Source organism: Podarcis pityusensis, assembly GCF_964106645.2.
Source record: "Podarcis pityusensis genome assembly, chromosome: 3".
NCBI lineage: Eukaryota > Metazoa > Chordata > Lepidosauria > Squamata > Lacertidae > Podarcis > Podarcis pityusensis.
The window spans coordinates 1,416,912-1,440,939 of NC_138026.1; the positions used below are offsets into that span (position 1 = coordinate 1,416,912).

General features: G+C 43.4%; 1 protein-coding gene across 4 annotated transcripts in view; it reads left to right on the forward strand.

Moving 5' to 3' along the window:
- The window catches only part of CLIC5 (chloride intracellular channel 5), a 62,848-nt gene extending 42,452 nt beyond the window's left edge, over positions 1 to 20,396 (forward strand). For all 4 annotated transcript variants that reach the window (XM_080997468.1, XM_080997469.1, XM_080997470.1 and 1 more), the window contains exons 5-6: positions 16,044 to 16,225; positions 18,978 to 20,396. In XM_080997468.1, the coding sequence (XP_080853594.1) occupies positions 16,044 to 16,225; positions 18,978 to 19,145 (350 nt within the window). In that variant the 3' untranslated portion in view covers positions 19,146 to 20,396. The remainder of the gene's footprint in view (positions 1 to 16,043; positions 16,226 to 18,977) is intronic.
- The last annotated feature ends 3,632 nt before the right edge of the window (positions 20,397 to 24,028 follow it).

Below are 24,028 nucleotides of genomic sequence, written 5' to 3' on the forward strand. Positions count from 1 at the left end.
CCAGCTCTCACTTCCATACATCACTACTGGGAAAACCATAGCTTTAACTATACGGACCTTTGTTGGCAAGGTGATGTCTCTGCTTTTTAAGATGCTGTCTAGGTTTGTCATTGCTTTTCTATTTGTTCCTCAGAGTACTGGCTGCAGATGAGCCAGTAGAGGAAGTGAGCTAGACTAGGGGAATGGATGGCGGTAGGGCAGGTGGGGGTGTCTGCTTCAGACAGGTAAATAGTGGTGGGAGGGTTCATCTTCCCCCACCCGCATGTGTTTTAGCTACCGGGTGGCACTGTGGGTTAAACCACAGAGCCTAGGACTTGCCGATCGCATGGTCGGCGGTTCGAATCCCCGCGGCAGGGTGCGCTCCCGTCGCTCGGTCCCAGCGCCTGCCAACCTAGCAGTTCGAAAGCACCTCCGGGTGCAAGTAGATAAATAGGGACCGCTTACCAGCGGGAAGGTAAACGGCGTTCCGTGTGCTGCTCTGGCTCGCCAGATGCAGCTTGTCACGCTGGCCACGTGACCCGGAAGTGTCTGCGGACAGCGCTGGCTCCCGGCCTATAGAGTGAGATGAGCGCACAACCCTAGAGTCTGGCAAGACTGGCCCCTACGGGCAGGGGTACCTTTACCTTTTATAATAATGTACCTCCACCTGTTTTATATGTGGGTCAGCCAAACTAAGGTTAAAGAAATGGGACCATTACATCAATTTGGTCCTAAAAGTCTATAAATTGTATCCCAGATATTGCTTCACCCTGCACATTTTAGGATCTCAGTAATTTCACCCACAATTATATTACCTACATGGAAACTTTTAAGAATTTGATAAATACCTCTAATGGAAGTATCTTTTCATGTCTGATTTAATAGAGCCAGTGTGGTGTAGTGGTTAAGAGCGGTAGTCTTGTAATCTGGGGAACTGGGTTCGCGTCTCCGCTCCTCCACCTGCAGCTGCTGGGTGACCTTGGGCCAGTCACACTTCTTTGAAGTCTCTCAGCCCCACTCACCTCACAGCGTGTTTGTTGTGGGGGAGGAAGGGAAAGGAGAATGTTAGCCGCTTTGAGACTCCTTAAAGGGAGTGAAAGGCGGGATATCAAATCCAAAAATCCAATAAGGGCTTTTTTTCCCCAGCTGGAACTCAGTTCTGGCCTCTCTCAGTTGGGTGCCATTGTCATTATAAGAGAACAAGGGTTCATGGTGAGTTTTGGCACCTCTTTTTCTAGAAAAATATCAGATGATTTAATGTTTAAAAATTATAATTATTTGATTCAATTCTACCTGCATGCAAAGAGGAAAATAAATTTCAGAGCAGTTTGTAAGGAGCAATTGTTATATTTTATTATTACAACTTTATTTATATGTTGCCTTATACTCAAAAGGCTCAGTGTGACTTACAAAGTAAAAAAAAAAGGTTAAAAACTTACAATAGCAATAACAATTAGAATCATAGAATCATACAGTTGGAAGAGACCACAAGGGCCATCGAGTCCAACCCCCTGCCAAGCAGGAAACACCATCAGAGCACTCCTGACATATGGTTGTCAATAACCATTGCAAGTGATCACAAGGAGCCTCTCTCCAGGTATACTTTTCCTGGTTGCTGTTGCGTTTGCACTCCTACAGTTGCCATTCTGAGGTGAGTGCTGGACCAGGTGGGTCTTAGATCTCATGTACGGATTTTTTATTTATATGTACGTGTCAGAGCTGGCTCCAGGTCCCAGCTCACAGAGGACCAACGCTAGCCGGCAGTAATGTACAAAAGTCTTTATTGAAGTACAGTTTCCATTTTCAAGCCGCAGCGCCCCAGCTCTACGTCTAGGGGTTAGATCGGCGAAGCTCCATCTGAGTCTCCGCCCCCTGTACACCAGTTTAAGATTCTAGCCTTACTCCACCTCTTACGTCTCTCCTTTCTCCTCTGGGTCCTGCTACCCCCCGGGGTCCCTTCCTTCCTGGATTCTTCTGACGCTGACGTTGACCCCCCTGACTCCTCCCCCTCTTTTCGGCGGGCTTTGGGACCTGGCTCCCTATCCGGGCTGCCAACTGCGCCGCCCTCCTGTACATTTGAACTTGGCGCGTGCGCCCAGCCTTCAACCTTCCTCTCGACCGTTTCCTCGCTCCCCGATGGAGGCGTGGCCAATCCTGACTCATGTCCTCCCACTGGCAGTGCGCCGCCTGATCCCGATGCCTGGGACTCCTCCCCCCTACTGCACTCTGGTGTGGACGCTGGTCCTGATTTCCAACTGCTGCTCTCTGAGTCCCCTCTGGCCCCTTCTTCCTGGGGTGTCCCCCTCGGCACCCCCCTTGCTCTGACCATGGGAGCCCCTTTCTGTGAATCTTCCGATTCGCTGGAAAGACTCAGAGACCTCGGACCGCTGTCATCGCTAACATTTCCTTCGGACTCCTCCCCCTCGCTCTCTATTTCCTCCCTTTCCTGTGCCTCTGCTCCTGAACCCCTGACAGTACGGATTACTCCATTGAGGAGTGGAAAGAGGGGAAGGAACCCCCAAGTAAATCAAGGTGTGTCTGTGCACATGTGCTCCGTAACGGAAGCGCTTTCTGCTGGGTGCTGGTGCCAACGTAGTTCTCTCTTTTTTTAAAAAAAATAAAAATATTTTTATTCATTTTCAAAACATTTTTATACAATCAATTCACATTTTATCACACATTCATCAGTTTTTGACTTCCCGCAGTTTCTCTGCCAATCTTTCGTTTAAATTTATATTGTTAAATTTCTAAACTTATTATTGCCTTTTAAAATCACCTCTCCCTTCTTACTCTCTTTTTTACAATATTTCTTAATTTTTCACAGAGTCTCTTGAAAACCAACAAGCGTTATCTGTACATCACATATGTTTTTCAGATATTCTGTAAATCTCCCCCAGGCCTCGATGAACTTTTGGTCTCTCTGGTATTGAATCTTCCCTGTTAGTTTGTCCAATTCTGCGTATTCAGTCAATTTCGTTCTCCATTCTTCCACCGTTGGAATTTCTTTCTGCTTCCATCTTTGCGCCAGAAGTATTCTTGCTGCTGTTACTCCGTATTGGAAAAGTTTACAATCTTTCTTATTAATTTCATTACCTACCAATCCTAGTAAGAAGGCCTCCAGTTTCTTAACAAATGTATATTTCAACATCTTTTTCAATTCATTGTATATCATTTCCCAGAAGCCTTTCACCCTTTTACACTCCCACCACATATGATAGAAAGTTCCTTCTTTTTCTTTACATTTCCAACACTTATTGCATGTTTTATACATTTTAGCCAGTTTTACTGGCGTTATATACCATCTGTATACCATTTTCATTATATTTTCCTTCAACGCAGTACATGCTGTAAATTTTAACCTCTCATTCCATAATTTCATCCAATCATCATATTGTATATTATACCCAAAATCTCTGGCCCAATGTATCATTACTGATTTGACCTCTTCATCTTTTGTATGCCATTCCAGCAACATTTTATACATTTTTGACAAATTTTTATACTCATTATTCAATACCTCTGTTTGATATTTTGATTCTTTTTCTTCGTATCCACGCTCTTTACAATCTTTTTTGAACATTTCATTGACCTGATAATAATGCAACCAATCATAAACAAATTCTTTCACATCTTCATAAGATTTCATTTTCCATTTCCCCCCATCTCTTACTATCAATTCTCCATATGTTATCCATCCCCCCCCCCATATTAATCTTTTTCACACTCATCACTTCTAGTGGTGAAATCCAGTGGGGGAGTCTTGGTTCAAGCAAATTTTTATACCTCTCCCATACCTCTATCAGCGATCTTCGGGAGATGTGGTTTTCAAACCCTTTGTGAATTTTCTTCTTTTCATACCATAAATATGCATGCCAACCAAATCTATTATCAAATCCTTCTAAGTCCAACAACTCCCCATTCTCTAGTTTAATCCATTCCTTTAACCAACAGAGGCATGATGCTTCATAATATAATTTCAAGTCTGGCAGAAAGTCTTTCGCATCAGTTAGTAACTTAAACTGAATCCTTGGCTTCTTGCCCTGCCAGATATATCTTGAAATTGTTTTTTGCCATTCTTTAAATACTAATGCCCCCTTGATTATTGGTAAGGATTGAAATAAAAATAACATCTTTGGCAGCACACTCATCTTAATCGTAGATATTCTCCCCCAAAAAGATAATTTCATAGAATCATAGAATCATAGAGTTGGAAGAGACCACAAGGGCCATCGAGTCCAACCCCCTGCCAAGCAGGAAACACCATCAGAGCACTCATGACATATGGTTGTCAAGCCTCTGCTTAAAGACCTCCAAAGAAGGAGACTCCACCACACTCCTTGGCAGCAAATTCCACTGTCGAACAGCTCTTACTGTCAGGAAGTTCTTCCTAATGTTTAGGTGGAATCTTCTTTCTTGTAGTTTGGATCCATTGCTCCGTGTCCGCTTCTCTGGAGCAGCAGAAAACAACCTTTCTCCCTCCTCTATGTGACATCCTTTTATATATTGGAACATGGCTATCATATCACCCCTTAACCTCCTCTTCTCCAGGCTAAACATGCCCAGCTCTCTTAGCCGTTCCTCATAAGGCATCGTTTCCAGGCCTTTGACCATTTTGGTTGCCCTCTTCTGGACACGTTCCAGTTTGTCAATGTCCTTCTTGAACTGTGGTGCCCAGAACTGGACACAGTACTCCAGGTGAGGTCTGACCAGAGCAGAATACAGTGGCACTATTACTTCCCTTGATCTAGATGCTGTACTCCTATTGATGCAGCCCAGAATTGCATTGGCTTTTTTAGCTGCCGCGTCACACTGTTGGCTCATGTCAAGTTTGTGGTCAACCAAGACTCCTAGATCCTTTTCACATGTACTGCTCTCAAGCCAGGTGTCACCCATCTTGTATTTGTGCCTCTCATTTTTTTTGCCCAAGTGCAATACTTTAGATTTCTCCCTGTTAAAATTCATCTTGTTTGTTTTGGCCCAGTTCCCTTTTTTTTTTATAAGATATTTATTAAGATTTTTTAAAATATTACAATAAAAATGAAAAAAATAACAAAAATACAAAATAAAAATGGTTAAAAACACACAGATTTTCCATTACCTATTTTCCTTTAGCTTGTTTCCCGGACCTCCTCATACCTCCCTTTTTTGTATTCCACTTCAATCTGTTGGTTCAGCAAATCCTTACCCTCTTTAATTATCCTAATCCTTGATCTTAAAAATAATAGCATTAGATTTTTACCTATTTATAACCCTTTTTTCATATTCCCTTAAAGCATTACAGCTGGAAACCACTTAATTTCTATCCAACATCATTCTAACATTCATTAATTTTACAATATTTCTGTAGATAATCTTTGAATTTCTTCCACTCTTCTTCCACCGACTCTTCTCCCTGGTCTCGGATTCTGCCAGTCATTTCTGCCAGTTCCATATAGTCCATCAGCTTCATCTGCCATTCTTCCAAAGTGGGTAAATCTTGTGTCTTCCAATACTTTGCAATGAGTATTTTTGCTGCTGTTGTGGCGTACATAAAAAAAGTTCTGTCCTTCTCTGGCACCAATTGGCCGACTATGCCCAGGAGAAAGGCCTCTGGTTTCTTCAAGAAGGTATATTTGAATACCTTTTTCAGTTCATTATATATCATTTCCCAGAAAGCCTTAATCCTTGGGCACGTCCACCAAAGGTGAAAGAATGTACCTTTGGTTTCTTTACATTTCCAACATTTATTATCGGGCAAATGATAGATTTTTGCAAGCTTGACTGGGGTCATGTACCACCTGTATATCATTTTCATAATATTCTCTCATTACATGCCGTAAACTTCATACCTGTGGTCCATAACTGTTCCCAGTCAGCAAACATAATATTATGTCCAACATCTTGTGCCCATTTAATCATAGCAGATTTCACCGTTTCATCCTGAGTATTCCATTTCAACAGCAAGTTATACATTCTTGACAAATTCTTAGTTTTGGGTTCTAACAATTCTGTTTCTAGTTTTGATTTTTCCACCTGGAAGCCAATTTTCTTATCCAAATTGTATGCCTCCATTATCTGATAATAATGAAGCCAATCTCGCACTTTGTTTTTTAATTTCTCGAAACTCTGCAATTTCAGTTTGTCTCCTTCTTGTTCCAAAATGTCCCAATATTTCGGCCATTTGGCCTCCATATTGAGCCTTTTCAGAGCTTTCGCTTCCATCGGTGACAACCACCTTGGGGTTTTGTTTTCCAATAAATCCTTATATCTTATCCAAACATTAAACAGTGCTTTCCTGACAATATGATTTTTAAATGCTTTATGTGCTTTGACCTTATCATACCATAAATATGCATGCCATCCAAATACATTATTAAAACCTTCTAAATCCAAAATGTCTGTATTTTCAAGAAGTAGCCATTCTTTCAACCAGCAAAAAGCTGCTGATTCATAATAAAGTTTAAGGTCTGACCAAAGCAGAATACAGCGGCACTATTACTTCCCTTGATCTAGATGCTATACTCCTATTGATGCAGCCCAGAATTGCATTGGCTTTTTTAGCTGCCGCGTCACACTGTTGGCTCATATAAAGTTTGTGGTCATCCAAGACTCCTAGATCCTTTTCACATGTACTGCTCTCAAGCGAGGTGTCCCCCATCTTGTATTTGTGCCTCTCATTTTTTTTGCCCAAGTGCAATACTTTACATTTCTCCCTGTTAAAATTCATCTTGTTTGTTTTGGCCCAGTTCTCTAATCTGTCAAGGTCGTTTTGAAGTGTGATCCTGTCCTCTGGGGTGTTAGCCACCCCTCCCAGTTTGGTGTCATCTGCAAATTTGATCAGGATGCCCTTGAGTCCATCATCCAAGTCGTTGATAAAGATGTTGAATAAGACCGGGCCCAAGACAGAACCCTGTGGCACCCCACTAGTCACTCTTCTCCAGGATGAAGAGGAACCATTGATGAGCACCCTTTGGGTTCGGTCAGTCAGCCAGTTACAAATCCACTGAGTGGTAGCATAGTCAAGACCGCATTTTACCAGCTTCTTTACAAGAATATCATGGGGCACCTTGTCAAATGCCTTGCTGAAATCAAGGTAGGCTACATCCACTGCGTTCCCTTCATCTACCAGGCTTGTAATTCTGTCAAAAAACGAGATCAGGTTAGTCTGACATGACTTATTTTTCAGAAATCCATGCTGACTATTAGTGATCACAGCATTCCTTTCTAGGTGCTCACAGACTGTTTGCTTAATGATCTGCTCCAGAATCTTCCCTGGTATTGATGTCAGACTGACTGGGCGGTAATTATTTGGGTCCTCTTTTTCCCCTTTTTGAAAATAGGGACAACATGTGCTCTCCTCCAGTCTGCCAGGACTTCGCCTGTTCTCCAGGAATTCTCAAAGATGACTGCCAGTGGTTCTGAGATCACATCTGCCAGTTCTTTTAATACTCTTGGATGCAGTTCATCTGGCCCTGGAGACTTGAATACATCTAAACTAGCCAAGTATTCTTGTACTATCTCCTTAGTTATTCTGGGCTGTGTTTCCTTTGCTGAATCATTTGCTCCAAATTCTTCAGGTCGGGCATTGTTTTCTTTATCGGAGAAGACTGAGGCAAAGAAGGCATTGAGGAGTTCAGCCCTTTCTGTGTCCCCTGTTTGCATTTCACCATCTTCTCCTCTGAGTGACCCCACTGTTTCTTTGTTCTTCCTTTTGCTACGAACATACCCATAAAAGCCTTTTTTGTTGCTTTTAACCTCTCTAGTAAGCCTGAGTTCATTCTGTGCTTTAGCTTTTCTGACTTTGTGTCTACACGTGCTGGCTATTTGTTTGAATTCCTCTTTGGTGGTTTCCCCCCTTTTCCATTTTTTGTACACATCCTTTTTTAATCTTAACTCAGTTAAAAGTTCTTTAGATAGCCACCCTGGCTTCTTTAGGCACCTTCCATGTTTCTGTCTCATTGGTATTGCCTGACGTTGTGCTTTTAGTATCTCCCTCTTAACAAACTCCCAGCCATCATGAACTCCCTTTCCTTTTAGTGGGATCTCACCCAGCACTTCCCTAAGTTTTATGAAGTCGGCTTTCTTAAAGTCAAGAAATTGAGTCCTAGTATGCTTGGCTGCTCCTTTCTGCTGTATAGTAAACTTCAGAAGAGCATGATCACTCGCGCCTAATGATCCTTCCACTTCTACCCCACTAACCAGGTAATCAACGTTGGTTAGGACCAGATCTAAAATGGCTGTTCCTCTTGTTGCTTCTCCCGCTTTCTGGACAATGAAGTTGTCTGCAAGGCCAGTGAGGAATCTGTTTGACCTTACGCTCTTGGCTGAGTTTGACATCCAACAAATATCCGGGTAATTGAAGTCCCCCATTACTACTATCTCCCTTCTTTTTGCATGCTTGGCCATCTGTTCCAGGAAGGCATCATCTGTGTCCTCCGTTTGGCTTAGGGATCTATAGTAAACTCCCACAATGAGGTCACTGTTATTCTTCTCTCCCTTAATTTTGACCCAAATGCTCTCACTTTGGCTTTGAGGTTCTAAATCTTGGATCTCTTCACAGGTATACACATCCCTGACATATAACGCCACTCCTCCTCCTTTCTTGTCTGGTCTGTTTCTCTGAAATAGATTGTATCCCTCCATTATTACATTCCAATCGTGGGACTTATCCCACCAGGTTTCAGTGATGCCTATTATGTCATATTTAGTTTGCTGTCCCAAGAGCTCAAGCTCATCTTGTTTATTTCCCATGCTTTGCGCATTAGTGTACAGACATTGAAGTCCATTAATCATTCCCCCGTGTCTCTTATTTAAGGATTTTTTCCTCCCACCACTAGGTCTGCGTGCTGTTTGCTCCATTTGGTCTATGACATTTGGATAATCATCTTCAGCAATTGATAGACTCCTACCTTCAGGAGCACTGTCTCCCTCCCCCACATTAGTCAGTTTAAAGCCCTCCTGATGAGGTTTCTGAGATTTTTGGCAAAAACTTTTCTCCCAACCGTTGTGAGGTGCAGCCAATCGCTTGCCAGAAGTCCATCTTCAAGAAACTGCAGTCCGTGATCCAAGAATCCAAACCGTTCCTGTTTACACCATTTGCGAAGCCAGCTGTTCACTTCCACTATTTTCCCCTCTCTCCCTGGGCCACGTCGTTCAACTGGGAGGACAGATGAGATGACAATTTGTGCATTTAATTGCTTCAATTTCCTGCCCAGAGCCTCGTAGTCTCTTTTGATCTTCTGGAGGCTATTGCTTGCAGTGTCATTGGTTCCCACATGAACCAAGAGGAAGGGGTATTTGTCCGTGGGTTTTATGATTCCTTGCAGTCGTTCAGGTACATCTTGGATCTTAGCCCCGGGGAGACAGCACACTTCCCGAGACATCTTGTCAGGCCCACAGGTCACTGCTTCTGTTCCCCTCAGTAGGGAATCCCCTATCACCACTACACGCCTCCTCTTAGGCTTGGTCGGGGTTCTTCCGTGAGCTGTCCGTTCCAAGGTCGCCTGCACATTCCCTGAGGACTGACTTTGCTGCTCGTCTTCATATACCTGATCGACTGTAATGAGGGAGAGATCCTCAAATGGAGTCTGCTCTTCATCTTCCATGCTAGGGGAGAGGACCTCAAAGCGATTGTGTATTTCTAAACAATCAGAGCGAACCCTGGGCCTCCTACTTCTTTGAGTCACGTTTCTCCATATATCTGGCTCCTGTGTTGGTGAACTAGCCTCCTTCTCAGGGGAGTCCCCTGTCTCCTCCTTGGTGGAGACGGTGTGCTCTGTTGCTTCCAAGAAGAGCTCCAGCTCTCTAATTCTTTGGAGCGTTTCAATCTTCCCCACACCTCCAGATCCCTTTTTATTCCATTCCAAACAGGTAAGTAATTGTTTTCAAACAAATCAATATTCTTGGGAGTTAACCATATTCCTAAATACTTCACTTTATTCACCACTTCAATCCCTGTCTGTTGTTGCATCACCTCTATTAGTTCTTGATTCATATTTTTAGCAATAACTTTGGTCTTCCTTTTATTTAAGTAAAATCCTGCAACTTGACCAAATTGATCTATTCCTTCTAAAATTCTTTTAACACTTCCCGCTGGTTCTTCTACCGTTATTACCAGATCGTCCGCAAACGCTTTGACTTTATATTCATTTTTTCCTACAGACACCCCTTTTATTTCTTCATTTTTCGGTGCCAACTTAGTTCTCAAGCTGACTTCTCATGGTCTCCACTCGAGATCTGCATGGCTTCAGCACAGAGACTCCTGAAGCTGCCATCCAAAGCAAGATTAGCCAAGGGTACAAAACCTGCCCCATGGCAAAAACAATATCTAGATGAGCAGTTTACTTGCTGAAGATGAATTTATAAAGAAAATTAAGGGGGTAAAAATTTGCATTAGGGTATTACTTGTCCAGATTATGAGAAGTTTAACTAAGATGTGGTCTTTAAATCAGACTGCCTAATGAAGCGGAATGGTTTGATTTTGTTGTATTTTACCTTAATTTTCTGTTCCAAAGTAGTGGGAACAAACCAGAAAAATGCAATAGACCTCATGCAATATGCTATGAATCTGGAAGTGATCAAGAAAGGTGGTGTGTGTGTGTTTTAAGGAAAAATAAATCTCAGATTGTTTGTGTGGGACTGAATATTTATGTACAGTTTCCCCTTTTCACTCATTGCATATTTCATCCAATTCATTTGTGTGTGTTATGGGATAAATCTTGTGTGGGTGGAAAAGAGCAGTAAAAAGAAAAGGCATCAATCAGTGGCCAAAGGTAGCAGCAGTCACGATTCATTTTGTACACAGGTCATAGTTTGTTAAACATGCCTCCGCGTGACAATTAAGCAGCTTGCAGGTTTACAGAGGTCATTTTGGGGTGGCTTCATATTGCAGCCTGAAAGGAAGTCTGCTTGCCTTAGGAAAAAAGAGAGCTCTGAAGCGTTGTTCAGCCATTCCCATATGTGGCTGCATGAACTACTTTCCCTCATAACTAGAAAGGAGTTACATAACGGAGGCAGAAGAACTCGCCCTCATTTGTTTGAAAAGTGGCTTCTGTTCTCAAGAATTGTTGGGTCATTGCCTGGAAAGGTATTCTTGTTGGTCCATGATGCTTCCATCCAGCCCTGTCCATCAAATGGTTAACACGGAGGTCCAGACCCTCAAGGCAATGAATAGCTTTGGGCCAGTTATTCTCTCTCACCCTCTCCTACCTCACAAGGTTATTGTGAAGATAAAATGAATTGTACGGGTGGGCCTCTGTTTTGCACGCTGCCCTGAGGAAAGGGTGGGATAGAAAATAAAAGAATAGATCAGGCTCAAGGCCAGTCGGAACAAAAACACCTTTGGCTGCTTCCGGAAGGTTTTCAGGCTGAAAAGAGAGGCCTCCCTGGCAAGGAGCTCTGGCCACCAAGAAGTCCTGAAGATCTTCAAAATGGGCTCATAGGACGGAATGCGGTCTTTCAGGGAACCTGCTCTCAAGCCATTTGGGGCTTTGTAGGTTATACCTAGTTATTTGGATTGTTCCTAGAAACAGATGGGTAGGAAGCCTGCCGTGCTGGAGTCAGGCTAAGACCATCCCAGGCAGTTGAATGGTTGCAGCGTTCTGAAATTTCTGGACATTTTTCAGACATTCACACAGAGTGTGTTACAGTCCAAATAAGATGCAATTAAGTTGTATTGCCTCACCATAGCCAGATCGGACATCTCTACACCACTGCTCCCACACTGCCAGTTTGTTTCATTCCTCCTCCCTGGTCCTTTTACATGCCTTTCTTCCTCCCATAACAGCGTCCCTTTCTTACCCCATTCCTTTTTATATTCTCTCTCTCTCTAATAAATGTTCCCCTTTTATGTCCAATTTCCTTTAACAAGTCCTCCAGCCTTCCCTCTCCCCCCCCCAAAAAAAAAGGCTATGGCAAAACTAGGGGGGCAGGCAAGCAAGGGAGAGAGTCCCTGGGCAGACTGTGGGGCCCTGGGTGCTGCTGCCTCCCTAAAGTGGCCCAAGGTTCAGTGGCAGGGATGCACTGCTCTATCCTGCATGATTTGGGGGGGGGGGGATATGGGCCTGTCTTATGCAAATGTCTGAATAGCTGTGCAAGATACAGTTAATATAATTGGAGGCTTGGTGTCTAGTTCCCGGAATAGTGTTGCCATCATAAAAACACTGCTGTTTCTCTAAAATGGGAATGGCCAGTTGGCGACATGGGGCCAGACTCATCTCCAAAAGCAAATTTTATCTGCCTCTTCAGTCGCACACCAAATTGTGAAAATTATGAAATCTTTACATTTTGAAAAAAGTTACTCACTGGCAGTATTTTTCTTCTGTATTTTATATGCAACGCCTGAGCAGGTGTGCCCCATAGCTTTAGAAACCTTGAACACTGGGTGGTTTCATCTCTATTGTGGAGCCAGAGAACAGGTGAGGGCGAAGGAGTCAGACATGCGTGGAGAAATTTGCACCGTCAGGAGATCAGAGAGGCTCCCAAGAAGGCAGGTGCTGGCCATGCTTCTTCTAAGAGGCAGAATATAAGCCATGCTCTCCATTTCCTCTCCACCACCTCCTCAAACGGGAAATAGGAAGCAGATGGGCAAGTGCAGGCAAGCCTATCTGAAGACGGCCACCACTGAAAAATAGATGGTTGAGCCAGGATTTCAAAAATCCAATTGAGTTAAATTAAGTAAATAACTTGATTTTGAATGGGACAGTAAAACAATATTATTCTTTGCTTACCGTGCAAGGAAAACCTTTTATTCAATTGGTGTTAATAGGTTCGAAAAAGAAAAGGGAATTCTCCATATTTCCAGGGCTGCCCTAATAATAGTGTTCTATGCACCCTGCCAATATTGTCATTTCAGTGTGGCTTGCATAGAAAAATGCAGCCAAAGGAGATTAATCGGGCAGTAGAATATCAAGTGCAAAAATTAAATTTAGGGTTTATTAAATTAGAGATAGTAACACTTTTGTCTGAGAAATGGCAATACTTCAATCACTTTATATCACTGCTTTAAAAAATGATAAATGGGCCCTTGTTCTGGTGTGTGTTATAGTTCCTTAAAAGGCCTGCTTTTATGCATGGCTCCTTGCCAGCCTTGAACACAAGCCTTGCAGAGTTGCCCAAGTCAGAGGGGGAGATGTTCCAGGAGGGGAGGACGTGGAAAAGACCCTTTCCCACCACCACCTCCAGGAAGACAAAGCTGACAGCCCAATGGCACCTCCTGGGGGAAGAACTTTCATAGGGCACTGGACCAGCCGGTTCACCCTAATGCCTTTGAAGACCTGAAGAAATAAGTTTTTGTCATCCCCCCCCCCTTTGTACTTGTGCACCTTCCCTGACAGGTTAAGGCCAGGAGATGTCATTGAATCCCATGGAATTCAGTTGTGACATGGATTGATTCCTCAACCTGATTCCACCAATATATGATTCATTTCCAGTCATTGGGATACAGAGTTTCATTCACAATTTCCCCAAAATGCTGCCCCTTGCCCACCCCTGGTCTTCCCTGTCATCTCTCTCAGCCCTGAAGGATAAATATTTACAATTTAAATCTAAAAGAAGAACATGGTAAGAGATCATGTGTTGTAGCAGGAAACGGGTTGCTGGGCATTTTCATTAAAGTGATTTCAGCAGAACCAATGCAAAGGGGCAACTTTGGAAGTAGGAAAAGTAGAGCCATTGAGCAGAAACAACATATTCTCAAATTTTAGAAATGGAAAAGAGAAGAGAGTTGTGATGATAGGCAGCTTGGGAATAAGGATCTAATGACAGCTTATTTAAGGCAGGTAATATGCCTGTAAGATCTACCTGTGCGAGACAATAAAACATTTATTGGTATAAATAATCTTATTAACATATCCTGGTGCTTTAAACTTAAGTATTACTGTCGGTTCTTCAATATACAAAAGACTCCGTAAGTGTATTTAAGAGGGGGAAGTTATAAGTTTAAATCAAAAGAGATTTGCACTGTATGGGAACGGCACTGTTCATTGATATCTTCATTCTCAGTCTCCACTTTGTCTCCCCTTCTCTTGCCGTACAGCTAAGGTTGCAGTCAGCCCCATCCCTCCCTCCCTCTCATTTATCAATCAGCCTTGGCTAGTGATGTAATCTGTGATGCTGTCTCACTTTGTTCATTTTCTGTGAATTATTCAGCCCACCTCACTTTGCAGCTTGTTCACTTTTGAAATTTTGATGTTCTTTCATAAGATTCCATAATTGTTTTTGAAAACTTCAATGTGTGTTTCATCACATTAATTCCAGCCACATAACAGATAACATATTTCTGTTTGTGTAATTTTGCTTAATTTTACTATGATCTATGTTTATGTGGAAAGGAGATTACCTGTGGAAAGTGGTGCCAACCACTTTTATTATTATGAAAACGGGTTTTACAAATATATCATTTTGTGAATAATATAGTTCACAGCATCATCATTTCTCGAATGCTCCTGGAATCTTGCTCAATGTGTGCTTGCTTTGATGAGAGCATGAAATAGAGAATTATGTGGCATTTTATAAACAATTTTTAAAAAGATGAACTTTGACTTACAACAGCAGGACTTTGTGGGGTTTGCCTGATCACTTGAGGGAGGTTCAGCCCTCTCCCCCTGGACAATTTAGCAAAAGCTCTACCGGCCTCACTCTGGCCCTCTGGCTTTTGGGGAAGTTTTTATAAGGTAAAAAATAACAGTCTCTTGGTTTTTTTGTTTTTTTTTTAGTATAGGTAAGTTCTGTCATTTATAGCTTGGATCCCCCCCCAAAAAACAACAACAGAGATTCTCTGTGTTTGTAAAGCTTGATCATAGCGTTTGTCTGTTAGTCAACTAAAGGTTCAGTTGTAACTGCAATGCGTTATACACAGGGCTGCCTCTGGAGACAGTTCGGAAACTTCAGCTGGTGCAGAATTCAGCAGCCAGATTGCTCACCAGGAACACAAGCCTGACTGCACTGGCTGCCAATTAGTTCCCAGGTCCAATTCAAAGTGCTGGTTTTGACCTATAAAGCCTTAAATGGCTCAGGACTGCAATACCTCAAGGACTGCCTCTCTCCATATAAACCACAATCATCCTCTGAGGCCCTCCTTTGTGTGCCACCTCCATGTGAAGTCCGGAAGGTGGCAACAGGAGAACGGGGCCTTTTCTGTAGTGGTTCCCCATTTGTGGAATGTTCTCCCTAGGGAGATTCACCTGGCACCTTCATTTTACATATTTAGGTACAAGGCAAAAAAGTTCCTCCTCAACCATGTCTTTGGCTGATTAATATTCTGCAGCCTTTAAAATGTGTTTGTGAGAGGGGGGAATTTAAATTTGATAAATCATCATCATCATCAGAATCTACTGAATATACACTGTGCAGCAAAATCCTAATTGCAATTACTCAGAAGTAAGTCCTATTGAGTTTAATGGGATTTATTCCTAGGTAAATGTGCATAGTATTGAACCTTAGCCCCCGTTTGTCTGTTGTTGACTCCCCATGACTCTTTCATAGCATTTGATTTTGTTGTCAGATTACTCGTCTGATATATTCTAAGATCCTGGTCATGCAAGGCCGGGCAGTTTGGCATCACAGACCCCTCTTCGAATCGTCTGAATGTTGTGAAGGCAAAGATACTGAACTACGTTTTCAATACTTTTTTATTTTTTTAAAGTGGCACAGAGATTTTTATAATTGCAAAGTTTTAGAATGAGAGAGAATGGCTGGAGCAGAGAGATGAGATTCATTCCGCATTTTGGGGAATGTCCAAAAATAACAGGGCCATGATGAAGTGCCAAGCCAACAGCAGGCTTGTGATTGCTCTGTATGAGACCAGAAGTTCAATGTAATAGCCTCAAGTATCCCAAAAATGCTCTAAGGTTTCCAGGGTGGTGTGTAGAAGATAGGATTTTGGACTTTCCTTTTCTTTTGTCTGTCCCACAGTCAGTCTTTATTAGTGAAGACTAGGATTCATCACCCCAACAGTACATAGGCCAGACACACAACTATCACAAGCTTTGCCAGCAGCCTAGGTCCAAAGTTTTCTGTATATGGCTGTGAACTTTATTGGAAATTCTGTTTTATTTACTCTTCTCTTTATTTGTTTCTTGACACAGGCCTGGAGAGAGGTTTAACAAAGGCTTTGAAGAAACTGGATGACTATCTGAGAAATCCTTTACCTGAAGAGATAGATGCAAGTAGCACAGAGGTGGAGAAAGTGTCGAAACGCAAGTTCTTGGATGGGGATGAGCTGACTCTTGCCGACTGCAACCTTCTGCCCAAACTTCATGTTGTCAAGGTGAAAAGAATTTGTCTTCAGAACAGGCACCTCTTTGCCACCATTCCTCTCATGGTTTTACATGCTTTGCATTTCCCTGAGCAGTGAGAAGCCTAGGAGAATGAGCCCTACATAAACCTTTGGATGAGAGGGAGATCACTGCAGCCTTTGGTGACTTGTCTTATTTACAAAAGTCCCAGCAGAGCACACTGCAAACACAGCAGATTGCTAAAGCTGGCAGCATAACTGCTAAACCTGCATGAGATCCCCAGGTTCCCTGCCCAAGTTCACAGGTGGGGACCTCCAAGCCACCTCCAGACATGCTAAGTTCACAGCTGATGCTGCTCAAATTCAGTAAGCAGACTTCATGACTTCTGACTACACAGGCAGACTGCGCCCATTAAGGAATATCAGCTGATCGCTCTTGATAATTAACAAGCAATCAGCTTAGCAAAGGATGGTCAGCAGTTCCTTGGTGCTCTGACCACACTTATCTTTCAGTGTCTTACTACTCTGCAGTATCTTTTCAATCAGCAGGATCAGTAGAAACCCAATACACTTCTGGTACTCGGGGTCAGGTCAAAATTTTGATGCCAGCAACATAAAAACCAAAAGGGCACTTCTAACTGAATCAACATGGCACACGGTCTAAACATACCCAGCTCCCTCAGAAGTCTTGGTTTCCAGACCCTTGACCATCTTGATCGCCCTTGTTTCAGCTTGTCAGTATCCTTCTTAAATTGTGGTGCCGAGAACTGGACATAGCATTCCAGGTGTGGTGTGGTGTGGTCTGGCCGCAGCAGAATAAAGTGGCACTATGACTTCCCTTGATCTGGACACTAGACTTCTGTAGATGCAGCCTAGAATAGCATTAGCTCCCCCCCCTTTTTTTTTCTTTTGCTGCATCACACTGTTGACTCATGTTAAGCTTGTGGTCCACCAAGACCCCTAGATCCTTTTCACATGTACTGCTAGTAAGCCAGCTGTAAGCCACATTAAGCCTTATATTTGTGCATCTAGTTCTTTATACCTAAGTGCATAACCTGACATTTGTCCCCACTGAAATTCTGTTTTTTAGTTTGGGCCTGGTTCTGCAACCTATTAAGGTCATTTTGAATCCTGATTCTGTCTTCTGCGGCATTAGTTGCTTCTCCTAGGTTTGTGTTGTCTGCAAATTTGATGAGATCCCCTCAATTCCAAATCCACCTAACAGTTTCCTCATTCAACCAACATTTTGCCAGCTTCCTCGTATGATGGAACTTGCTTGTTCTTCCTCTTGCTTTGAACATAGCCAAAGAAAGCTTTAAAAAAAAAATCTCTCTTGGAAGTGGGACCTTGTTTTGAGCTTTGGCCCACCTGAGCTCCCCACCGCAACTGTTGGCTTCTTGTGTATACTCCTTTGTGATTTCCCCTTTCTTCCATTTCATATATAGACCCTTCTTAAATCTAAGCTCATCTATAAGCTCCTTATGCATCCACACTGGTATCTTTAGATGCCCCCACTTTTCTTTCTTGTTGGAATTATCTGCATTTAGGCCTTCAATATTTCTCCTTTAAGAAACTCCCATCCATCTTGGACTCCCTTCTCTTTGAGTATTTCTAACCATGGGATCTCACCCAGTAGCTCCTTCAGCTTTTTGAAATTGGCCTTTTTAAATTCTTTTCTCCTGCCTCTGTATCAGGAAACCCAGGATGACATGATCACTTCCTCCCAAGTTTCCCAGTACTTCCACTTGCATGGCAAGGCCCCGGGTCCCACAGTTCCCTTATATAATAAACACACATGGACATGGATAATTTAGGTTAATGGGCTAAAATAGGGCACAACTTTATTGGTTACAGATGTGAGCAATTTGACTTAGGCATTGGGTAAGACCAGGCTATATCCTGACTCCTGTCCATCTGCAAGGAGTCACACTAAGGGTAGACATACGTCAAATTGGGGTGTCCCCAATGGGTCGTGGCATGGCCCTAGCCCATGGAGCCTTTTAACAGGATGCCCTTATTGAGGAGGGGCAGGCAGAGGTTACAACCTCCCCTCCCATCACAAAGGCTTACCTCACAAAGTTGTGACAATTGCTACGAGGTAGGTGAAACCCAAATGGCTGGTGCCAATTGCCAAGTGGAAAAATTCCTACCTGGCCCCAACAACATGGCAGCCAACCTTAGTCCATAGCAAAGTCGATGTCATAGCAACGCATAAAAAGAAGGTGGGTGGCCTGGGAAATCCGGCAAGGAGGTGAAAGGACACACACCCCGGCCACGCCGCAGTTTAAACGGCAAGTGGTCACCCCCCCCCAGCTGTGCCAATTGGTCAGCTGGGGGCGTGGCACAACCGGGAGTCACAGTGACGCGGGCAGCATCCCTCCACCCTCCTGGCGGGTCACTGGGAGGTCCCAGGTGCCCTCCTGCAACACCGCCCCCCGGGGAAGGGGAGCGGACTTCTCCAATTAGTTCTTCTGTTTGTGAGGACCAGGTCCAAACTAAATGATCCCCTTGATGCTTCTTCCACCTTCTGGGAAATGAAATTGTCAGCAAGACAATGGAGGAATTTGTTGGACCTTTCATTCTTGGCAGAGTTTGCGTTCCAACAGATATTGGTTAAAGTCTCCCATGACTATTTCATCTTGTAGGGCCTTCCAAGATCTCCCGGTCTCACAAGATCTTGGACAGCGGGGGGGGGGGGCAGTTTTGTCCATATGTTACAAAACTTATTAATAATATTCAAGTATTAAAAGCAGGGTTTTTTTGGGGGGGGGGGTCTTCATTCTAGATTGTAACGAAGAAATATCGAAACTATGAGTTTCCAGCAGAAATGACGGGACTTTGGCGATACCTGAAAAATGCTTATTCTCGGGATGAATTCATCAACACTTGTGCTGCGGACAAAGAAATTGAAATAGCTTATGCTGATGTAGCCAAACGGCTCAGCAAATTCTAATCAAAATCTATTTCACTGGATGGCTGGAAATAAACTTATCTGTTCCCTCGAGAAAATGCAAGTTGGCAATGCAGAAGAGGAAACATTACTTCTGAAATGTGTACTAATTCGCTGGAACAAATTTTATCATTTATGACCAGTGTTTTGAAATCACCATGTTTGATTAAATAGCCTCCTGCTAACAGTACATTCTATAGCTAGAAATTTCAAAGTTAAGTAGAACATGAATGTAAAGAATTATTTGGGTTTGGGGTATTTCTACCTTTTTTCACGGACCCTTGATGTGTTCTATTTAAAAATACACCGTCAATAGCATTGGAGGGAGAATAGGACTGACAGTAAGAAAGGGGACATTGTCGTGCAGGGAGCATAACTTTAGGGAATTGGAAGCATCTTTCGAAGCATGTCCTGCCCTCCTAGAGCAAGGAGAAGTTCTAAGAGAAGTCTCCTGTTAGTGGGGAAGCCTGAGTGAATGCTGGCGCAGGGACGCAGATTTGCTCAGCAGAGGCCCCAGCAGTGGGGAAATAGTGAATGCAATAACTTTGTCTACATATATGATTCAAGGATATTTGGAGGAGCAATAGTAATACAAAAACAGCGTAGGTAATATTGAAAAGAAACTCAGATAATATTGAGATGGAATTTAGATATATATATATTGAACGGCTCTTCACAGCTAACTCACAATCTATAGTATCCTTTCGAACATCTCAGCATGTTAAGAAAAAAAGAAGAAGCATGCAACAGAAATCTGATTCCTCATATGAATGGATAAGAAATGGAGTTCATTGTCTATTCCTAAGTCGTCATTTGGTCTAGAAATCCTGAAAATAGCAGTTTGTTTTTTTAAAAAGTTATTCCCCACTGCCAGCACTCGGTTGAAATTTGGCAGGTATATAACTGCTTCCGAGAGTTGGTGGGTTTCTTTGTGCTGACAGAGGGTAACATCCAATTGTAACTTCCCCCTGGGCAGCAGATTCCCCTACATTCTCTCCTACAGCTCCTTGCATGCTCTTAAAAACTATTGTGGGGGTTGAAGGACCCTCCAGAGCAGATTGGGGGGGGACGGGGGTGAGGGGGTGAGAAGCAGGGTTCAGAGGAAGGGAAATTCTGCTGTGTCTGTTGGCATGAAGTTGGACTTCACCTAAACTGATGTTATGAAATGGATTATTCTGTGCTTGATCTAGCCTTTGTATTAAGAGTTCTGCTTGAAGCCAATGGATATTTTGTTCCATAAATTACTTTAAAGCATTTATTTATTTATTTATTTATTCATTTATTTATAAATTTAGGTGTTTTAGCTCATATTTCCTAACATTTTGGAAGGCAAAAGGTTTGGCTCTGAATCATATAGAACAAGTCTGTAAGTAGGTTCAACAATGTGTTGCTGTTCTGCTTTTTTCTCCACTGCAGTTCCTTAAGCTACACCTTTTTAAAAAGAAAGAAAAGAAGGCAAAGAGAAGGCAAATATCACATTTTGCGATCGGGGTTCTTTAGCATTCCCTGGATCTATTTTGCAGAAACTGGGTTTGCATGGCGAGGTCCCAAACCATCCCGAGATGTAAGAATGAAACCAGTATTTTAGGTTAATGGGCTAAAAAAGGCCACAACTTTATTGGTTACAGAATGAGTGGTATTGGCTTAGGCACTGGAAGCGAACTGACTATATTTGACTCCTGCCCGTCTGCAGGGAGTCTCAGAAGGGTTAACCTCCAAGAGGGGGAGCCCTGCTGATGCACATCAACTAGGTACTCCGCCAGGGTCACTGCTAGGGGTCGTGCCATGGCCCAAGCCTCCAATCTGGGGTTCGGACAGAGACCACACCCCTCAGATTCCTTTAACGGAATACCCTTGAATTAGGAGGGGTAGGTGATGGCCACTACCTCCCATCACTTCCAACCAAATATTCCAATGCCTAACCGCCAAACCTTACAAAGTTGTGACGATTTGCTATGAGGTAGGTGAAAAACCAAATGGCTGGTGCCAATTTGCCAAGTGGAAAAAATTCCTACCAGGCCCCTTCAACAGGCGACCAACCGAGATCCATAGTAAGGTCAAGGGATAAGGAGCCTGACCTTAGGGAGGGAGGGTGGGAGAACTGCACAAGCAGGAAGCAAAAGGGGGCGAGTGCTTGACCGCGGGCGATTTAAGTAGCCCAAGCCACACCCCCAGACCAACCGCATTGGTCGGTCCAAGGGATGATGTGGCCGAGGACCCCAATGGTGCAGAGGCTATCCTGCCATACTTCAAGCTCCGAACGGGGGTCCAAGCATCACTTTTATTGCTGCTTTAATTAGACAGTTCTATCCAGTTCTATCCGGATAGTCTCTTTATTACTTTCTTCATCTTCTTGTTGTTATCGTATATTCCTTTCTTTGCGATCTCTGATAAACTTCACAAGCGGGTTGAAAGCAAACATCTGTGTGGGTTTTACACTCTCCAAAAATCATATCACATAGGGACAGCCGCCATTCCACACCTCCGTAAAGAATTTATCCTCGGTCTGTCCATTAATTTTCGCAGGCTTTCCAAGTATATCTGAGGGCTGTGCCAGGTTTAGATCACATTCCAATCATCATTCACATTCCGATAATCCTGGTCCTCCTCCCCCCGTCTTTCTTAGACAAGCCTGTCTTAGCGAGACGCCATTTAAAACTGCGTCATAAAATTTTCCTCCGTTCTCTGGTGTTTACCAATCGTCTCTTTGATCCATAATTCTCTCCACACAGTTCTTAAAATCCTGTTTGTGATTAATAAAATGCAACGATTCTTCTTTCTGGGGTGAAGGGTTATTAATACTCACATAAGGCAAAGAAAAGAAAAGTTTTTTCCTCCACCCCCCTTCCGTTTCACTCCAAACATACCAGTCTCTTAATGGTGGTTCATCACTTGATTTATTTGTCCCGCCCGTCACTCCGGTCCCAGAGATCCATTAATCAGCAGTCTTAACTCCCGAACTTCGCTTGATGTATGTTCTTCAGCTTCTTTCCAATCATATATTTCCAATTATATTTTCGAGCTGAAGCGAACCAGTACGCTGATTGGAGAAAGCGTCAGGAAGAGCCGACTTCACCGAGGGCTTGTGCCAAGTGACCGGGCACCCCCTTCTTTCAATCCGGGGGTGCATTATGGACACCGCTGGCAAGGCAGCCCCCCCATCTCCTTGGGGGGTCGGGAAGGCTGCATACTTCCCATAGCAGCCTCTTAATTACCTCGTGTGGGTCAGAGAGATGTTATTGTCAGCCATCTTCCAATGCGCCACCTGGTGGCCCCCGAAATAGACTGATCTTTCTGACCCTGCATAAGATCCCTAACAGTGAATTTATGGAGGAAGCAGGGGAAGCACGTGTTTGTACAAGAAATGTACACTGAGGGTAAAAGGAATGACAAGCGAGCTAATGTCGGTGTATTCTTATTACCAGCATGTGAACCCTGGTCAGTCAGGGATCCCATCCCCACAGAGGCAGCCCTCTGGGCAAAGTCGCCTGCAGACCTGTGTCAGTAATCGACTAAACAACAACAATGTATTTATATACTGCCCTCATAAAACATCAGGGTGATGTACAGGAATATTAAAACACAGGGACTATTGAAAAGCAGTACAGCAGTGAAAGCAGCAATGCATGGGGAGGGGGGCACAACCAACACACCTTGGCATCCAGGGATGGGGCTGGTCCAGCAGTGCACAAGAAGCTTTTCACGCATTTACATGGGACGCCTGGAAGAAGGCTGTTGCTGGGAAAGGACTTGGATCCTGGTGTCTCCTATCTGTCTCCAGAGCTGGCTGCAAGACTTGTCGCGAGCAGGCACTTTCTGCCAGCACAGTAGCTAAGCCAGCCATAGCTCCAGCCCCGTTACTCCAGCACTGTATATTATAATATACAGGGACGCAAGTGGCACTGCGGTCTAAACCACTGAGCCTCTTGGGCTTGCCAATCAGAAGGTTGGCAGTTCGAATCTCCGCAATGGGATGAGCTCCTGTTGTTCTGTCCTGGCTTCTGCCAACCTAGCAGTTCGAAAGCATGCCAGGGCATGTAGAAAAATAGGTACTGCTGTGGTGGGAAGGCAAATGGCATTTCTGTGCACTCTGGTTTCTGTCACAGTGCTCCATGTGCCAGAAGTGGTTTAGTCCTGCTGGCCGCATGACACAGAAAGCTGTCTGTGGACAAACGCCGGGTTCCTGGGCCTGAAGCGAGATGAGTGCCGCAACCCCTAGTCGCCTTTGACTGGACGGTTAAGTCCAGGGGTCCTTTACCTTTATTTATTATTATTATTATTATTATTATTATTTGCATATTTTGTGTGCTTTGAAATGGAATAGGATATGATAACTTAATATTTTCACTTTTTTCCTGCTTCTAGATTAGAGCTAGGGTACTAAAAAGGGGAATAAACAGTTACTTCTGGTGGGGAGCTGGATTTCTTAAGAGTGACCTACTTAATTCAGTAGGCCTCTGAAGCTTGATAAATAATTGGGGAAATCCCTAATGTGTGCTTGCTGTCAACTTCAAATGGACTTCAGTCAGAATTTCTTTCTGTTCCATTCTGAATGTGAAGTGTTGTTGTTGTTTAGTCGTTTAGTCGTGTCCGACTCTTCGTGACCCCCTGGACCAGAGCACGCCAGGCACTCCTGTCTTCCACTGCCTCCCGCAGTTTGGTCAAACTCATGTTCTTAGCTGTCCAACCATCTCGTCCTCTGTCGTCCCCTTCTCCTTGTGCCCTCAATCTTGTGTTAATCGTGCTGAACATAGTTTATCTACTTTGGCAAAGTGCTTTTTTAAAAAGAACTTAAATGACAAGACAGACAGTATGGATCAGCAATAACTTTGTTCATAAATTTCTCACAAGATGTAAAGAAAGAGGCAGATCAGAAGGAAAAGTAG